The 19,881-nt window shown below is 45.9% G+C and overlaps 1 protein-coding gene across 3 annotated transcripts in view; it reads left to right on the forward strand.

Annotated features, from left to right (window-relative positions):
- The first annotated feature begins 11,494 nt into the window (after nucleotides 1–11,494).
- rtn4a (reticulon 4a) overlaps nucleotides 11,495–19,881 on the forward strand; it is an 8,957-nt gene continuing 570 nt past the window's right edge. Inside the window, exons 1-8 of one of the 3 annotated variants that reach the window (XM_028972449.1) lie at nucleotides 11,495–11,600; nucleotides 11,679–12,041; nucleotides 16,451–16,658; nucleotides 17,347–17,485; nucleotides 18,807–18,876; nucleotides 19,255–19,301; nucleotides 19,455–19,513; nucleotides 19,630–19,881. The exon at nucleotides 19,630–19,881 is cut by the window's right edge and continues 570 nt beyond it. In XM_028972449.1, coding sequence (XP_028828282.1) covers nucleotides 11,696–12,041; nucleotides 16,451–16,658; nucleotides 17,347–17,485; nucleotides 18,807–18,876; nucleotides 19,255–19,301; nucleotides 19,455–19,513; nucleotides 19,630–19,672 — 912 coding nt within the window. In that variant the 5' untranslated portion in view covers nucleotides 11,495–11,600; nucleotides 11,679–11,695 and the 3' untranslated portion in view covers nucleotides 19,673–19,881. Of the gene's footprint in view, nucleotides 11,601–11,678; nucleotides 12,042–13,602; nucleotides 13,818–14,779; nucleotides 14,867–16,450; nucleotides 16,659–17,346; nucleotides 17,486–18,806; nucleotides 18,877–19,254; nucleotides 19,302–19,454; nucleotides 19,514–19,629 lie in introns of those variants that run through there. The other 2 variants (XM_028972450.1, XM_028972451.1) reach the window with 2 other exon arrangements.

Here is a 19,881-nt window from a genome sequence, read left to right on the forward strand (position 1 = left end):
CACTAACACATAAAATCCTGTTTTCACAATCACGGAAAAAGGACTGTGGAGAAGGTGTGCGGGGCGGCAGAATATTCTCCAGATCTCCACCAACTTCGCCGCCGGGATCTCGGGCGTGTTTTTACTGCCATGAGACTGGCCATCTCATCGCAAATTGTCCAACATTAAACAAGAAAAACACACAAAAAGGACCGGCACCAAAAGGGGTTGGTTTTATTCGTGCTTGGAACGCGTCTTTTGAAGACTCTTTGTGTTACGAGGTACCGTCTCTCTCTCGCCCAGTCTTTCATTTTAGAGGGTCTTTTACCGTTCTCTGGGGATTCATTCTGTGGGTCTAATATTAAAAAACTAAAGTGCAGGGGATCAAGTTTGGCATCGTGCCAAAGTGCGCTTAAGGCTGTGAAGTCTCTTCTTTGCAGTTCTCCAGTCCTCGCTGCCCCAGATTTCCATCGCCCCTTTAAGTTAGACGTGGATGCCAGTGCTGTTGTAGCGGGGTCTGTGCTTCTACAGGACGATGAGTATGGGGTCGATCATCCAGTTTCATTTTTCCCTAAAAAGTTCTTAAAGCACCAGTTGAACTATAGTACTATAGAGAAAGAAGCTCTAGGCCTGATCTGGGTCCACGACACTTCCTGTCCTTGTTTTTACTGATCACAATCCTCTAGTGTTTTTAGCCTGTATGAAGAACGCAAACCAGCGTATTATGCGCTGGTCTTTAGTGCTACAGAGTTTTAGCCTAGAGATTAGGTACAAGCGGGGTGGGGACAATGTTTTAGCGGACACCATGTCACGGGCCTTTTGAATGTGGAAGTGGTGTTAATCAACATGGGATGTTGATTCTTGGTGGTGGGGGTGTTACGTCCCGTGGTCATGTGATATGCTGTCTATGTTATCTGTCTTGTTTGTGTTTTCCTTTTTGAAGGAGGAGCCTGTAATTTACGGAACTCCTCCCATACCTGACACTGATTTAGAGTGAGGCCGTTAGAGTGAGGCCGTTAAAGATGGCGTGGGTCTGCTGCGACGAGAGAAAAGGGAGAGGCAGACTTCTTTCAAGGCTTGAATTGAACTGTTTCGATTTGTTTAAAGGACCTCGCTAAAACGTTTGTGGCGTTTCCCTCCGTCTTTCTTATTGTTCACGTTCCTGACATAGACCAGGACGTAACGACCTAACCACTCAGTTAACTAGCTACACCCCAAGCTCTGGCGCAGGCCCCGCCCATTGCCATAAATTATGCTCATTAAGGAGGAGGAAAGGAGTCAACCTGAAGTACCGAGATCTAGGACAGGAGTTCTCACCTCCCCTCTCAGTTAAACCAGCTCCACCTCCAGCTCTGACACAGGCCCCGCCCACTGCCACTACCGAAAACATTATATTTCCTGTTACATAAATTAATGTCATTAAGGAGGAGGAAAGGAGTCAGCCTGAAGTACCGAGATCCAGGACAGGAGTTCTCACCTCCCCACTCAGTTAAACTAGCTCCACCCCCAGCTCTGACGCAGGCCCCGCCCACTGCCAGTACCCAAAACTTTATATAAATTATGACTGTTAAAGAACTGTTAAAGTCCTTTAAAGGAGACGGCTGGAAGTTCTTTACTACGTGAGTCTGAAGACCCACATTATTTATATGTCATTCGGAGAAAGACTTTTACATGGGGAAAAGAAACAAAGGAATTTCAAGAGTTCTTCAACCTGATTCATTAATTATTCAGTCAACAGTTCTTCGAAATGTTATAACGGAAAAGGGTTACGATCTTATCAAAATACTAGGTAAGGGGTCTTTTAGCGACGTTCTGCTGGTTTACTCAAAAAGACACAAAGCGAATATGGCTTTGAAGATAGTCGACATAAAGTAGGTGGAGCAAAAACATGCAGATAAATATCTGCACAGAGAATAGATGATATTGCATTTGACAAACCACAACAATATAATTCACTTGTACGAGACCTTCGACTCACCTGACTGCTTTCAGTGCATAGTCATGGAAGCTGCGGAGAGATCCTTGCTTGACGAAATCAAGACGTCAGTCTATATTCCTGTGGACCAGTCCCAGGTTATGTTCCGTCAGATGGTAAAAGCTCTCAGCTATCTGCACCTCAACAATATCGTCCACAGAGACCTGAAATGTGACAATATACTTATCACTGCTAGTGGCCAGATCAAAATAGCTGACTTTAACTTTGGAAAAATTTGCGCATAGGAGCACCAACTGAGCTCCACGTACTTGGGAACTCTGAGTTATTTAGCCCCGGAGATTCTGAGGAGGTAGCCATATGACCCAAAGAAGGCTGATGTATGGAGCTTGGGTGTAATCCTGTATTATATGATCACAGGAAATAAGCCTTATAACGAGTAGAGTATCCGTTTGCTACAACAGATGCAGGAAAAACCCTTGCATCTTCCCAAATATTTATTTCTTTCAGATGACAGAAATAAATTACAGACATTTTTGTCCTTCATCCTACAATATGAGCACTAGTTGCGACCGAGCATCAAAATGATCGCTGCTCACCCTTGGGTTAAAAAAACGGATACATGCGACGAGCAGCAGCGATTCGCATCAGAACCTTCCACGTCAAATGTGCAATGCATTGCAAAGCTACTAAAGAATAGTTGGAAAAAAGCCACCAGTACAGATGAATTACCTAAAAATGAAAAGACAAGTAGAATGATATACAAATGTAGGTCATGTCCATGAATTTTGGGACTTAAACACACAATTGTACTTTTTTGCCCTTTAGACCATTCTTTTCAGACAAAGAAGTGGAATGTTATACGATGGCCAAGTCAATCACCTGCCCTGAATCCGACTGAGCAGGTATTTCATGTGTATGCATTCAAGATTTCAGGCTGTGAACTATTAAAAAGTGAAAGTTTGAATTATGATTTTTAATTTGTCCAATTACTTTGGTCCCTTAAAAAGTGTGAGGCACATAAAAAAAAACTTGTAATTCCTACACCATACTATGCACTTAAAGCACCTTGTAATAATTTCATTCGAAATGCATTGGTTATGCGGTGGTTATACAATAACCAAAATGATTAGGATTTTGGGCAGTGGTGGCCTAGCAGGTAAGGAAACAACCCGGTTTGAATTCCGATCCGCCAAGGTGCCACTGAGGTGCCACTGAGCAAAGCACCGTACCCACACACTGCTCCCCGGGCGCATGTCATGGCTGCCCATTGCTCACCAAGGGTGATGGTTAAAAGCAGAGAACACATTTTGTTTTGTCACCGTGTGCTGTGCTGTGTTTCAGAATGATGATCACTTCACTTTCATTTCACCAATATGGACATTGTGCTTCTTTAGGATGTACTTCATCCTTTTTCCACTGACAACTTCATCATTAAGCTGCACAAAGTCAAGTATGACGCGCTCAAAAGTTTGGTCAGAATTAGGTGTTTAGTTTCTTGTATTTTATCCCATATCCAGGAACACACTCAGGGAAGAATTCGGTCTTACCACCAGGGGGCGCTATCGCTGGAAGGGGGAATTGGCGTTAACTCTAGCGGTATTTTCTTTAGATAAAGAAATGCCTGCACGAGCGAACGACACTAATGATTCCTGCCTGTGTTTTCTCTGTTAAATACAGGTTAGTATAGTGCACCACTATTTCTAAATACACCCACTAGGTATAATATAGAAATTTCTCATAAGAGCTGTTGGAAAACGCGACAGGTATCACATGGTTCGGAGTAAAAGTGTAAGACACGTGTAATTCAGTGAAATGGTGGCCGCGCCATGCGCGCTGCTTTGTTCATGCTACTACTGCCAGGTAGATTGAGTGTATTATTTATGTGTATGTGTACATATGTTAAGACCACTGATGTGCTGTGGGATGGGAAAATACTGGAAAGATTCTGTTCAAGGTGTTTTTGAAAGTAATTATTGCATTTATGTTAAGTAATACTGGTTTGTACTATTATGAAAATGGTTGTTCAATGGGCTGAAAGCACAAGTATGTGGGTTGATTCTGTAAAAGTGATAGCAGATATTGAACGAATGTAATGTTCGAATGTGTATTTCTGTTGAGATTAACATGTGAGAAGACTGAAAACTTAATGTAATTCAGGAAGTGAGTGTATGTAAATTGTTTGTAAAGTTGAGTGTAAAATCTATTTTTTTTTTTAGATAAAGAAATGCATGCACGAGCGAACGACACTAACGATTCCTGCCTGTGCTTTCTCTGTTAAATACAGAAACCGCAGACACAAATACATTTTCTTAAATCTGTCACAGTCCCGGGGCGCTGGGATCTGTAACACAAGCATGTCTGTGAACTTACACACACAAGTTGGCTTTTTAAATACTGCAGCCGATAAATTGTGAAAATGCGAAATAATACAGCTGTTCGCCGCGCGTTTGACAGTATGTCACGTTTCAAAATAAAACCACAAACCTAACCACAAACCTTACCGTTACCCTATCATCTACAGCTTTCACAGGTGTGAAAGTGCATGGTGTACATATACAAAATATACACTTGTAGTTTGTCCCTAAGCTGTAAATTAAATAATTATCTGTCTTTCCATTAGGAACTTTTATTTTGAAATGTTGTATACAGCCAAGATCTTAGCTAGCGAAGCAGCTGAATTATTTAGCATGTTCAGGTGTTCAGCTGCAGCTATTGAAAAACCAACAAGAATACAAAACTCACTGCTAACTTTACTGAGGTGGCAGTTCTATTGGCACAAATGTATGTAAAACATCATGAATACTGTGATGCTAATCCCACACATGACAGCATCAATAAAAACTTGTGTATAAATGTATATATTCCAATCAAAATATGTTTGCAAAGACTCGTGATTACATAATTCTGTCAGTTGTCGGCAGAAGGAAGTAGTCTTAACAGATTTCATTTGTACATCCTGAATAATAACTTGCTTGCTGATAAGCTAATGGTGGATGTTGGTTGTGCTTGGTTGATTGTTTGAATAGTATTTGGAGTTCACAACAGTGACAGAAAGGGACAAAGTTTGGCTGTCACCTGGGATCTATTTGTACATGTGGTGATACCAATACTAGCGAAACCTGACCTGCTGTTGATTCTCAGTTCCATATTGGAGGTTCTGGCTGTAGAAAATAAACTTCCATCATTTATACACAAATCTTTCAGGGTGGTTGTGTTGACATAATGTCCCTGGAAAAGATTGTTAAAGGCTTTAAGCGGCACCATAGAAAACATCAGATTTGATTTCAAGGGACACATCTGTCCCCCACTATCAGATCATGTTTAGAAATGAGAAGCAGCATTTTTGTGCAGTGATTGTCATTGAGAAACACAACGAAATGTGTCCTCTGCATCTAACCCACCATCTTAGTGACAGGGCACGGTGCTTTCTTCGCCACCTTGGCGGCTCAGGATTCGAACCGGCAACCTTCTGATTATAAGTCTGTTTCCTTTCTCACTAGGCCACCACCGGCGCATTTTCTACTTCCCATTTGGTCCAGGTGGTAGTAGCCTAGTGGGCAAAACATTGGACTAGTCTGCTGCCTCAATTTTTTACTTCAAATATCTTGGTGACTTTGAATTAAGTCCTCTGTCAGCTGATCCTTTTTATTTACATCAAATTATGTGCCATCCTTCCTAACACCCATGTTCCTACGTTCCTAATACAATACCCATTCCATATCCACAGCATGAGTGTTTGAGATCTGATGTGCAAATTAAAGTATTCCTGACATTTTTTTGAGCAGTGTGTGTATACTACTTTCATACACAGGGAACAGCAGCAGAGGGCGCTGGTGTGCCAAATCCGCAGGGCCCCCAGCGCCTGGTGGTACCAGAACAGGCTCAGTCTGGCAACACAGCCAGCCAGTCATATGTGAGTCCTGCTGAAGGCTCAGTGTTGTCCGGACGCTCCGGACCGGTTCCAGCAGGCCACCTGACTGCGGGTTAATCTTATGCAAGTTACGCTCTTCTTGGCAGCTTTAGGGTGAGCTGCCCCTGTTCTGACCACCCTTCCATTCATCTAGACAAGCACAAGTCCCTCACACTGTTTAGTGAAGGACGTTACATAATGTTTGTGATGTAACCTATAGCAACAGAGAGGCGCTGTCGCACAGACTCGAACCGAACAAATAGGAGGTGCGAAAAAAGCGAAGCACATACTTCATTCCACCATCTACCGGTCTCCCCAGTAGAGGGAAACCAAAGCAGGGCAGGGCGAGGGCAGGGCGGTGGCGCCGCGAGCCACAGGCCTGTGTCATCCTGTGACGAATGTGGTGAGGAATCGGAAGCCAGACCACAACTGCGGGAGAGAGAGTGGAGCGTTTACGAAACGCCGCGCCTGTGTCAGCATATTCCGGCCTTCCGCTCGGTTTCAAAGCAAGCGGCCATGGCCGACATGAATTGGTGCCATTCACCCTCGCCTCGCGCAATGAAAAGGAGAGTCTGGGCTTTGAAGGTTGCATCGGAATGTGGGTGGAACCCTGAGGAATGCAGGTGTGCTTAGTGAGCTCAGGGATTTGACAGACATTTGATACCATACGGTCCCGCTTTTCGTTTGTTTTTTTGTTCTACGAAACACCTACAGGTGGCAGTATTTCCCATGCAGGACAAGGCTGCTGTCAATAATGGCCAGGCACATTTAGGGTGACCCAGTCGTCTGTTTGAGGCCGAGAAATTCTCGCGAGCTAGCAGGGAATGTGATTCGCACGATATATCTGTCTGCCAGTCAATTTTCTTCACTCCCGCTCATTTGGTGTCTTACTAGGCGTATGTAGACCTTGGATGGGGTTTACCAAGGGGGGAAAAAATCACAAAGTTTTGTGCACATTTTGAGTAAACAGGCCACAAAATCTGTCATGTTTATCACAAAAATCACCCAACAAACTCGATATTTGTGTTTTTCTCGTCACTACACCCACTCTAAAACAGCTTGTTATGCTACTTCTAACCGGGCCCGGACATGCCTTCATATTTCGAAATAGTTTTTTTCAGTGATAACATCGACCACAAACTATCTTGATTCCGTTCCATCCTTCCCTTATTCCTAATTTTAAAAAACGCACACAATTCAAATGCACGTATGCAACCTGCGGGCGGCTGTCAAGAATATCAAGCAGGCACATATCACTGTGGTTTGGTGTCTCACTCGCTCACTTTGCACCACGGCAGTGGAATGCACTAGCTGACAGATTGCAAACGGGAACAGATGTCCGTGCTCCGTTAGAATACATCTGATTAGAACCGTTTATGGGACGGGATTAGGCGATTAAGTTACTGCTCTGAGGCCCAGACACAGTAAAGCTTGGATAGACCGGTCATGTCGGTTTCTACACAGAAATTTTGCCTTTCGACCCCTCCCCCCACTAAAAAGCATCAAATCTATACTCCGCTGTACTTTTTAAATAAATCTACCAGATATTGGCAAGATATTAAATCTGCTGAGCGTTTGGAAACCATGGCAACCGATCAATAAGGTTCTGTTTACCATGTCACACTTTTCATGACTTTACTCAATGATTACAGGATCAGTAGCTGTAGACGTGTCCACGGTCAATCCCAGTTTCCGGGTTAGTAGTACATAAAACTGGTTGTTCGACCAGCTTGGCCGAAGCTTGGAATTGTGGGCCAACGACCCATGAATAGCCTATTTTGATGCACCGCTGTCTTCAGGAAGACTGTTCTGGAACAAGTTAAGTGTACCACAGGAAGTTACTTAGTTACTTTCCACAGCACTAATAGTTTTTATTAAACATTTAGGCGATATAATGTGCAAACTATGTTCAAACCGGCCCATAATACAATTTTAAGCACAGTTGGCCACAAAAGTACCAAATTCTAAATTGTATGGTCCAACTCAAACATTACAATAAAAAGAGAAAATAAAGCCAAAATCAATTACCCATCAAAAATTCCCTATTAACAAACTGTTCTTTTTGTTCTTTCAATAGCAAACAGTTGTATATTGGCAGTTTTTACTGACAAATGAGCACACCGAGTGATGATATAAGAAATGAAATAAAACGTTATTTTGCAACCCTTTTCCAAAATTGATTAAATTAAATGTTTTCCTCATTTTTTCTACACACAACACCCCATAATGACAAAGTGAAAAAAAATGCATTTAAGTTTTGGCAAATTTGTTTAAAATAAAAAACCTAGAAAAAACAGGTACATAACTATTCACAGCCTTTGCCATGAAACTCAGAATTGAGCTCAGGTCCCTCCTGTGTCTCCTGATCATCCTTGAGATGTTTTTGCAACTTAGTTGCACTTGATTTTACATGATTCGGAAAGGCACATGGCTGTCTATACACGGTCCCACAGTTGACAGTTCATGTCAGAACACAAACCAAGCAAGAAGTCAAAGGAATTGTCTGTAGACCTACAAGACAGGATTATCTTGAGGCACAAATCTCCCTGGTCTTTGGTGTGAATGCCAGGCGTCACATTTGGAGGAAACCAGGCACCGCTTATCACCGGGCCAATACCATCCCTACAGTAAAGCATGGTGGTGGCAGCATCATGCTGTGGGGATGTTTTTCAGCTGCAGGAACTCGGAGACTAGTCAGGATAGAGGGAAAGATGACTGCAGCAAAGTACAGAGACATCCTGGATGAAAAGGAGTGGCTTCAGAGTGTCCTTGATTGGCCCAGCCAGAGCCCAGACTTGAATCCAATTGAACGTCTCTGGAGAGGTTTTAAAATGGCTGTGCACCAATTCTTACCATCTTTCAGAGGTGCTGCAGGAATGGAGGAATGGGCCAAACTGGCTAAGGATAGGTGTGCCTTAAAAGACTTGAGGCTGTAACTGGTGCCAAAGGCATTTCAGCAAAGTATTGAGCAAAGGCAGCGAATACATATTTTTAATAAACTTGCCAAAACCTCAAGTAAACTTTTTTTCCACGTTGTCAATATGGGGTTGAAATGTGAAGAAAAAATGCATTTAATCCATTTTGGAATAACAAAATGTGGAAAAACGAATTTGCTGTGAATAGTATCTGGATGTGCTGTATAGGATATTCTACATTTACATTTACAGCATTTATCAGACGCCCTTATCCAGAGCGACTTACAATCAGTAGTTACAGGAACAGTCTCCCTGGAGCAACTCAGGGTTAAGTGTCTTGCTCAGGGACACAATGGTAGTAAGTTGGATTCGAACCCGGGTCTTCTGGTTCATAGGCGAGTGTGTTACCCACTAGGCTACTACCACCCTACTTACTTTCAGGCTGCATGTGGAAGCTGTACAAGGTTTAGTATACATAAAGTGAAGTGATTGTCACTTGTAATACACAGCAGCACAGCACATGGTGCACACAGTGAAATTTGTCCTCTTTGCTTTGCTCAGCAGATCGGGATTCGAACTGGCAACCTTCTGATTACGGGGCCGCTTCCTTAACCGCTAGGCCACCACCGCCCCAGACACTCAGCATTGGAAAGCTGATGCTAATTATCTGGGCAACATTCTCTAACAGCAGTCAAGTTGTAATTTGTGTCAAACTAATTGTGAATTTGTTGTAACATTAAAACTAAAGATTCAAGCACAAGTAGCAGAATAACAGAATAAAGAATCCACCGATAACTTTTCATTGGTTGTTGTGTTGCGTTCTGCCCACGTACAGTACTTGCAAAAACGACTAGGTTACAGTAATGTGATGTAATTAAATGCAATTCATAACTTTGCACCTCTGCCATCATGTCACCATGGATGCTAAAGGATGGACAGATTCCTAATGACAGGTCTGACTGAGGGGCAGTGGTGGCCTAGCTGTTAGGGAAGCGGCCCTGTAATCAGAAGGTTTGAATCCTGATCCGCCGAGGTGCCACTGAGGTGCCACTGAGCAAAGCACCGTCCCCACACACTGCTCCCCAGGCGCCTGTCATGGCTGCCCACTGCTCACTCAGGGTGATGGGTTAAATGCAGAGGACAAATTTCACTGTGTGCACCGTGTGCTGTGCTGCTGTGTGACAATCACTTCAGTTTCTGATTAGGTCATTGCTCCTTAAGATGCAGCATGTGGGTTGCTTGGGCCCGTCTCCAGACCTGCTGGGGAAGAAAATGCAGAACTTTTTTTTTTTTTTCTCGGCCTACCAAACTTGGCTGCTGAATCAGCCTGTGTGTCCTGCGGTCATCAGTTTGTGGATATTGCAGACGTCTTAAAAAAAAAAAAAAAAAAAAAAAAAAGTGCGAGTAAAACCTTGAACCTTCCGGCTTGCCAGGCTGCGCGGAAAGCCTGACAACTGTTGCAGTTATGTGGAAGATCCTGTTCCTGGGTTCAGATCACTTGGACGTTTGCACGTATAAACAATATCAGGTTCTGAATGAGATCAGCATTTTGTCACTGCCTGTCTGTACAGGGGCAGATTGTGACCTCTTGCCTTTCACTTTTTTTTGCTCAATTTTTAACTTTTGACCCAGTGAAGACTGGGTGCATTTCAAAAATCAATGTCCAGTCCAAAGTCTAGCCAATCTGTCTGCTGCCGGCTGTGAGTACAAAGGACCCGCAGAACCAGTCTGATGCTTTGTTCACTGGTGACCTGCCGAACAATGGGGACTCCAGTGTCTCTGCGGTGGGGGGATGGCCTGCGCCGTCCGGCACATCTCCGACAATGAGCACATTATAACGGACACAGATATTCAGGTGTGTCAGTCAGGTACTTCACCAGCTCGCGCCACTTTCAGACCTGGAAATAAAGTAAAGTAAAGTGAAGTGATTGTCACATGAGATACACAGCAGCACAGCACACGGTGCACACAGTGAAATTTATCCTCTGCATTTAACCCACTTATAAAAGCCAAAATCTGACGGCCGCTCTCCAGGACTGGAGCTAAACACATTTACAGTATTTATCAGACGCCCTTATCCAGAGCGACTTACAATCAGTAGTTACAGGGACAGTCCACCCCTGGAGACACTCAGGGTTAAGTGTCTTGCTCAGGGACACGATGGAAGTAAGTGGGGTTTGAACCTGGTTCTTCTGGTTCATAGGCGAGAGTGTTACCCACTAGGCTACTACCACCCTACACAATGTTTTTTTTTCACTGCATCCACGTCATTAAAGTAATCACCAACTCCAGCACCCAGGACTTCCTAGAGCAAATGTCCTTGTCTCATCATAAATTCACAAATTAATTGGCTGGGTGATTAAAAAAAATGTCATGCTTAAAAGTTTTTTTTAAGACACAATTAGCTGCTACTGTCTGTGAGATGCTATTCATTTCTTTTCTGTGATTATTAAAAAACTTAGTAAGGTCAAAGGAGGGATGTGCTGACCCAACTCAGGTGAGTGTAGCCCCTCATTCCGTGACCTTTCACCTAATTTGTGCCCCTGGGCTTTGTACAGTCTGAACCCTATGTCTTTGTTTTCCCCATTATTATAATATTTCAGCTTTTAATAGGGTTGACGAGCTTTTAGAAAACTATTTTCGATTTTTTTTTTAATTGCACAACTACGGCACCAGCTTCCGCACTCGTGCAACTTCTCCTTTTCTCGTCTTCCGAGGAGCGCGCCCCACGAAGGCGGGGTGGGCGTGGTCCGTGACGTCGGGCGAGGGCGAGAGCCAATCAGAGGTCCTCAAAAGAACAGCGACGTCTCCGCAGGCTGGCGCGTTTATCTGCGGTCACTTTTTAATCCAAACTGCGCCGGTCCGGCCCTCTCGCAACTTTTTTTTTTTTGTTTGTACCGGAGATACAAATTATTAAAATTATATATATTTTTTTAAGGGCGGCCACAGAGAAGCATGGAGGACCGGACGGGAGTGAGTTCCACCACGCCGTCCGTGGATGAGCTGCTGGACTCGGAGTTCGGGAGCCCCGCCGAACCCCAGAACCCTCAGCTGTTCGACGACGTCGCGAAGTACCTCCTGGAGAACCGGGAGGCGGAGGCGCAGGACGCCCCCCAGGACGACGACGACATTCTGGACCTGGCCGGCGGGGCGAGGGACGCCATCGAGCGACACAGATCCACGCTGCGGCGCCCCGACGCGCCCGGCGTGGACTCCGGCTCCGAGGCGTCCTCGAACCCGCCGCCCGCCGCAGTCAAACCGGGACACGGAGAATCGACGGCCGCGACATCATCGGGAGTTTGTGAGTTTTTTTTTTTTATTATTTGTTCTCTATATTCCGTTCTTTTAATCTCTCTTCCTCCTGAAGTGTGTCTGTCAGTGAGTCGATTGAGCTTTTACTCCGAATGGGAAAGTAAAAATTCGATCGTTTCGGCTCAGGAAGTAGTTTTGGGGGGCAGAGGGCCTGACATTTCTTCATCAGTTCTTCATCACCACGTTAGACATCCTCTCTCTCTTCCTTTTTTTTTTTTTTTTTTTTTTTTTTTAACCCAGTTCTCTAAATCAGAGTTGATCTGCTTATTTTCCCCGCGACGTGCGCTGATGTTGGTGTTATGTCGGTCCAGGCTGCAGTGGAGCTCTGGTGAAGAGCCTGTGCGAGGTTCTGCGCCACGTGGTTTTAATGTTGCAGCGTAGCGCCATCTGGTGGTCAGGACCTCGAAGCGCAATGACTAAAAAATTTATTTTTTATTTTTTATTCATTTTAAATATGTGTACATTTTTGTAGTATGTTACGTATGTTATGTAATATGGGTTAAAAGCAGAGGACACATTTTGTCACCGTGTGCTGTGCTGCAGTGTTTCACAATGACAATCACTTTCACTTTAATTCTGTATCTGAAGTCTCTTTCCAAAATTCATCCTTGGTGCAGAATTAAAAACCAGCACAGCACAGCCCTCAGTGCACGCAGTGAAATGTGTCCTCCCCTTGTAACCATTAGTGAGCCATGACAGGCGTCCGGGGCAGCAGTGTGTGGGGACTGTGCTTTGCCCAGTGGACCTTGGCAACCTTCTGATTACGGGTCCGCTTTTTCAACTGCCAGACCACCACTGCCCCGATTACAGCCCCTTTGCACCAGTCCCACAATGAGATTTCCCCAGGACGCGCCGTTTCGGTTTAAATGTGGGACAAGGAGGAGAGCGGCCTATAGAAGCGAGCGGGCATTCGCGAAAACGACGTCAACACAATGTTTGGCGCAGTCAGAAAGTTGTCGGCATTTTTACAGATAAAAATGAAATGAACCCGCTGGTTCTTCAGAGTCTCGCATGACGGAACTAATTTTTACGCCCAATCACTGAGCAACTGCAATTCTTTGCATGTTTGGAAGCCGTGACGGTCGGTGGAGAGAATGTTTCAGGAGAGCGGTGGAAAATTCTCTGTGGAAAAAGCATGAGAAACGGGAGGTAACCTCTCCCCATATGACGTCATAAGGGGACAAACTCCAGATCCGACTGTTTGAGCTGCCACTCTCTGAACAGTGAAGCACAATGATCAAAGCACTTTTTATACATATCGCCATTTCTAGCCACTGCAGGACTATTGACAGGCTTGAGGAACTCGTATTAATGTAAAATAATATCGCAGTCAGATTTTTTTATAATTAAGATAACTTAATTATGAAGTGACTGCATCTTCGAGTCTATGGCGCAAAGTAAACCTCCGAATGCTGGACTAAGTGCAGACGGCGCGCTCTGTTGTGAGCTGGCGTCTGGATTGATTTGGGCCGGGGGTTTTAATGTCAGTGCGCTGCTCTGGCTCAGGTGTCTGGTCAGCTGACTGCATGGTGCCGCGGTGGGGCACGCCGGGACTGGTGAGCTGAAACACTCCACCTCAGGGAGACCTCGCACCCACCCACACCACCGCCGCCTCCTCTGTGGGCCGACAAGAGGCTCATCCCACCTTCGCAGCTGGAATCTACCTTGGAATGCATAACTAATCTAAGGAAATTGCAGTGTTGTAGCCTTCCAGACGCTGTTGGGGAAACGGAAGCGATGGACCCCAAACCCTGGAAAGAACAGGGTATATAATTCAGCCCATATACTTTGAATGGTACTTTGCCTCTGTGCAGCTTATTTAGATTTATTTTTTTATTTTTTTCCGGCGTGTTTTTATAGGCTTGCGCGCATGGATTGGAAAGTTCTAGTCTCAGTGAGCAGCTTGCCAAAGTCTTCATTTCCAAGCGCGTGACTGCACTGGCACGCTTACAGTGCTTAGCTAGCGCCTGTTATTGGCATCTGTCCCGCAAGGATTTCTCTTTTCGTTTTGCAGGTTACAGGAGAACGCTGCATTCTGCTTGCAATCCTTAAAATGTCTTGTTTTATTGGCATTATATGTTTGACCATGCGTCATTTGGTTGTGAAATGTTGCAATGGTTGTTGCACAGGCTTGGGGGGGGAGCATCATGACGCTTTGGTAGAAAGTAAAAAACTGAGCAGTTTTGTCAAACGTTGAAAACATTGCAAACATGTGCAAACGTTTTTGGGCAGTAGTGGAACTAACTAATTTATTTATTTTTTTCAAGAAAGTGGTCTCTCCCAACTCTGAAAACTAACGAATGAGCAAAAGCCTACAGATTTTTTTAAATAGTTGGGTCTGTCAGGAAGACAGACCATTTATTATTGTGCTGAGAATGGCAAAAAAGAACATTAAAGAACGTTAAAGACCGCCACGCGAAGACCGTCAAACGTAAAGAAACAACGGATTTGTAAAATAAAACTTACCACAGTAAAGAAGCCCCATTTTACAAATTCCATGCCTGCAGCTGTGACCAATGCCCGGACAGACCCATCAAAATTTCCCCTGGAATTTTGGCTTCTAGTTATTATTTATTCTTTTTAGCATTGTTTATTATACTCCCCCCCCCCCCCCCCCCCCCCCCCCCCCACTGGTTTTGTATTGGTGCATAAGACCTTTTTTTTTTTTTTTTTTTTTTTTGCCTCGGGTGGGCGGGGCTTTTATTTTGAAGCGTGGGGGAGGGGCGCAGCGCCAGCCCGCCGGAAGTGGAATCTGTCAGGGAATCGCGTTCACTCTGCTGCACGCCTGCGGGAGCAAGATGGACTCTAAACAAGGTTATACCGAAACTAACTCGACTTCCTCCCCGTGTGCGCGACGCGTCGAGCGGCGTGGAAGCCGGAGGCCGCGGGGCTGCGGCCGAGAGCCGGGCGGCGTGTTCGGTCTGTGGCGCGATCCCGAAATGGAGCGGCGGCGCGGCCCGCAGCCTTACTTCTGATGTAGCCGCCAGCGTGGTGACGGGGGGCCGCCCTTCACACCGCGGCCACGCTTTCCGTCGTTTTCTAACTTCACTCTGAATTTGTGGCGTTTACTGTAACGTACCGCGCTTACTTCTGTGTCGACCTTATCGATGCTGCAGAGAATTAAAGGGCACGCTGCAGTGACGTTTGTACGTTTTTATAATAATTATTAATGTTTTATCAAGCATGGCTGCCTTGACCTTGCTTGATCAAACCTCCCCCTGCTTTTTGTGTCGTGGGGCGTTTTCTGTATTCATATATAAATCTTGGTTATGAGGTGGATTCTTGTTCTGTGAACCGATGAGTACGTTCCCGGGGAAATGGCCGGTTCGCACCCCGGGCTCTTTTTTTTTTTTTTTTCGTGCGGACATGGCATTATTTTTAGGGCGCACCGCGTAGGAGGCCGTCCCTGACACGCAAGACCCCGGGACAGCTATGCGGTGTCACCTCGCCGGCCGATGCACGTCCCCCCACCCGCCACCTCTTGTATTTATAGAGGCCGCGCCGTCGTCGGCTAGGGTTGCTGCCGGCGTGGTTTGGCCCACGGTATCTCCGTACCGTTTACAGCGAGCTCCTGTCAAGAGAGGTGAAAATAACGTCTAACGGTGATCCGCGTGTCAATATTAGGAAGATATCGATGCAGCTGAACACCGGAATATTTTACGGGGTGATGTATCGATACGGGGACACCAAATGTCGGCACTGACACCATTTGCAGGCTCACTCTTCCCTGGAAGGGGGTCCCTCTCTGTATCACTCCTTCCCAACGTTTCTTCCTTTCTTTTTTTCTCTCTCCTAGAGTTTTTTTTTGTGTGCAGAAGGGTCAAGTGTGGGGGGTGTCAACTGTAGGGCCTGTCAAAGCCCATTGACATTTACATTTACGGCATTTATCAGACGCCCTTATCCAGAGCGACTTACTATCAGTTGTACCACTTGAGACATACTGTATGTGATTATGGGCTATAAAAGAAATAAATGTTGTTATTTTTGCATACAAATTCAGTCCAGCGTGCGGGTGGACTAGTAGCCTAGTGGGTAACACACTCGCCTGTGGACCAGAAGACCCAGCTACAAATCCCACTTACTACCGTCGTGTCCCTGAGCAAGACAAGAGACACCCTGAGCGTCTCCAGGGGGGGACTGTCCCTGTAACTACTGACTAAGTCGCTCTGGATCAGGGCGTCTGGTAAATGCTGTAAATGTAAAACCAGCGCGGTCGACGGCTTTCTTTAGCAAGGTTGGCAGAGGTAAGAAGCACCCCGTGACTACAACCCCCACTCCTGTAGATGGCGCTGTGCAAAACCGCAAAAAACACATCGTGTCACGAGATCCTTGCACGCCCCTGAGTCAATATAATTGCAATTTTCCAGTTGCTGAGTCCTGTCCTCTCCTCCCCTGCAGTGGCGGACCTCCTGTACTGGCGTGACATCCAGAGGACGGGGGTGGTGTTCGGGGCCAGCCTCTTCCTGCTGCTGTCCCTGTCGGTGTGCAGCATCATCAGCGTCTGCTCCTACGTGGCCCTGGCCCTGCTGTCCGTCACCATCTCCTTCAGGATATACAAGGGCATCCTGCAGGCGGTGCAGAAGTCCGAGGACGGCCATCCCTTCAAGTGAGGCTTCGCACGTCTCCGCAACGATTTCTCGCGTGGCCGGGTTTACGTAAGCCAGGAGTCGGGACTGTCCAATAAGAATTTAGGCGGGGAGCCTTCCTATTGGTTAATCGCGACTGAGAGATCCTGTTTTACGGAACTCCATGTTGACCTTCAGGTGACCTCCACTTGTAAGTCGTGTCCTTTGAACCCGCTGCGTGTGTTTATACGGTCTCGGTCGGTGATCGCTATAAAATCCGTCTCGACCTCGGTGGACAGCTCAGGTTTTGGCTCCCCGATGGCCGCAAAATGGAATAAAATGTCCCGGAAACGGATATCGGTTATCGGTTCAGTGGGGCAGAGTGGCCAGAAAAAAAAACTCATTTCACCTCAGACTCGGGATGTCTGGGCCGCCGAGGCGCCGGAATACCGAAGCAACACGCGCAGCCCCACGAGACGCGGTTCACGGAACGGAAGGAGTTCGCAACATCAGCAAAAATCCGCTCGTTTGACGTGACCAGCTTTTTGCCCGGTAATAATCCTGCTCCCCCACTTACTGCCATCGTGTCCCTGAGCAGGACCCCAGGGGGGGACTGTCCCTGTTGAAAAAATCGGCAATTAGTTTTTATTGCGGCACACGAATGATATCAAAGTTGCGTGCCGTTTGATGGCCGAATTTGGTAAAATGACGGCGCTTTTTTCCCCGCAGGATGTACCTGGACCGGGACGTCGCCATCCCTGCCGAGCTGGTGCACAAGTACGGCGACGGGGCGCTGGTGCGCCTGAACGCCGGCCTGAAGGAGCTCCGGCGCCTCTTCCTGGTGGAGGACTTGGTGGACTCCCTGAAGGTGAGGACCTGTCGTGGCGATCTCCGTGGTGTCTGACCTTCAGGCCGTTTATGGCACGGGGCGCGTTTTTAATAAGGGCTCGATCACTTTATATAGATCCATTGTTGTGGCGCAGCGATACGAAGCGCTAACAACGCACAAACTACAGATCCCAGAGTGCATTGCTTCGGTTGCGTGGCCGAACGCGATCTTTAAACCGCAGCCGAAACTGTACAGGAGCAGCTTGCACGTCCACGGCAGATGCGTTGTAAAGCAGCTCGATATGCTTCAGGGGGACCGACGCGCCGTGCATAGGACACCCGGTTTGTGCGCAGTGCATTATGGGATCTGTAGTCTGTGTCGTCAGCGCTCCATATTTCCGGCCACAGTAATAAAAAGTAGTTAACAGGATGACCCGCGCGGTTTGGAGGGTAGCCGGCGGGTATGCGCCTGGAAAGAGTCCGCGTGGTGAGTGTGGAAACGGCAGTGAATGTTAAGTGGGGGAATTTCACTTCCGTTTTTGTGCGACTGCCATTACTTAGTTTTTTTTTTTTTTTTTTTTTATGTCCTCTTCTCCTGGTAAACACACGTACTTTGAACAATGCCCCCACTGTGAGGGGTGCCAGCTTCCACGGTGGTTCGTTCGCTCTATGCTGCAGGGCGTTTCGTGGCCAGCTTGTAAAACTGACCAGCTTGATGTTACGGTACTTATTGGGCTCCGGGTTCTGGCCACCACGCGCTGCGTTGTCTTGCTTCTTGTGAGTGGAATTCTACCGCCAATCACACGGCACGGCCAGGAAAATCTCAAAATGGGCAAAACGTTGTAAGCAACGTTCTCTCGGAGGCGGACCAGAATTCCAAGCCACAGCCCTGACTACCACCCTAAAGATAGTGGCCTGCTAGGGGTTCCGACCCTTGACCCCTCCTGCTTGGGGACAGAGTTACACTGGGGGGACGTGACCATTTTCGAGCTTTCAAAACCAGCTGCCGCCTCCTATAGCAGCGCACGGGCACTGGTCTGCCGACGATGCTCTGGTCTGCCTTGTACCGGTCAACAGGAAGTCAGGTGTTCTGTTTCCTGACATGGGTGATGCGTGCGCCCCAAAAGCACGCGTCATTTGTATCCTGTTACATCCACGAATCAGGATCTCCTTCGTGTGGAGTTTGAAAACAGTGTAGAAAATAGTTTTAATGCGCCTTTTCATTCCTCCGTGGTGCATTACTGTGAAACTAATTATTCACAATCGGTTGGGAAGGGGACTTGTCCGCATGTCATGTAATTGGGGAATTATCCCATGTTTAGACATCGTATCAATTTTTTTCCCCCTTCTCCCCCCCCCAGTTTGCAGTGCTTATGTGGATCCTTACCTACATCGGCGCCTTGTTTAATGGCCTGACCCTGCTCATTTTGGGTAAGTTGTTTGGTAGAACGTAGAATTTTACAGTTAGCCGCTCTGTCAGGTCAACAAGTCACCAAAAGACAATATGCCTGATGGAAATGAATAGAAATAGACTTTTAGCCTTTAGGCCGGGGGTATTTATTCAGAAAATATTTTCTATATTTGCAACAGGTTTAACTCGATCAGTTAAGCGTCTTGCTGAGGTTTCAGTTTTGGCAACTGAATAGCTGACTGAGACGCTCTTATGTTTACTGAAGGGCTGTCCAGTTAAACTGGACCCTCGAACCCCTGCCTGGATCCATATAAAATTCAAACAGAGATAAATATGACACACTTTCGTTTTTTTTTTTTTTTGTTTTTTTAATATATACACATATTTCTTTTTCCCAGGTCTCATTGGAGTGTTCAGCTGGCCAGTGATCTATGAGAAGCACCAGGTGTGTGTGCGTGTGTGCTCCTGTTGGAAATTTATACATTTTTTTTTTAATTTATGTTTTATTAGTTTCAATAAGAAGCGGCGCGTACTGTGTTTTGTCTCTAAATGTTCCGCTGTTGGACTGGTTCTTACTCTCACGCTTTGTACCCAACAGGCACAGATTGACCATTACTATGGGCTAGTGAGCAAACAAGTGAAAGATGTACTTGGAAAGTAAGCAAACCTGTTTGTTTCCTGGGCAATTATTAGTATTTATTATTTTATTTTTTTTTAGTTTTATTACATTCATTGTTTTTATTTCTGTCTCTCTGTCTCTCTCCCCTCCCCAGGATTGTTGCTACTATTCCTGGAATGAAGCCGAAAGCGGAGTGAGAGAGTGATCCCTGACAAGAGTGCGTAGAATGTGTTAATGAAGAGATGTAGAATCGGAGGGGAAGAATTAAGGCCTTTGACATTTGCAATGTAAATTTATTATTATTATTATTTTTATTTTTTTTTTTCCCCATTTTGTCCTGCCACTCAACATAACCCTTGTTAACCTGATGCCAGTTTGTAAAATACATCCCGTTGCCTGTAGTTGA

Source organism: Denticeps clupeoides, chromosome 3, assembly GCF_900700375.1.
Source record: "Denticeps clupeoides chromosome 3, fDenClu1.1, whole genome shotgun sequence".
In the NCBI taxonomy this organism is placed as follows: domain Eukaryota; kingdom Metazoa; phylum Chordata; class Actinopteri; order Clupeiformes; family Denticipitidae; genus Denticeps; species Denticeps clupeoides.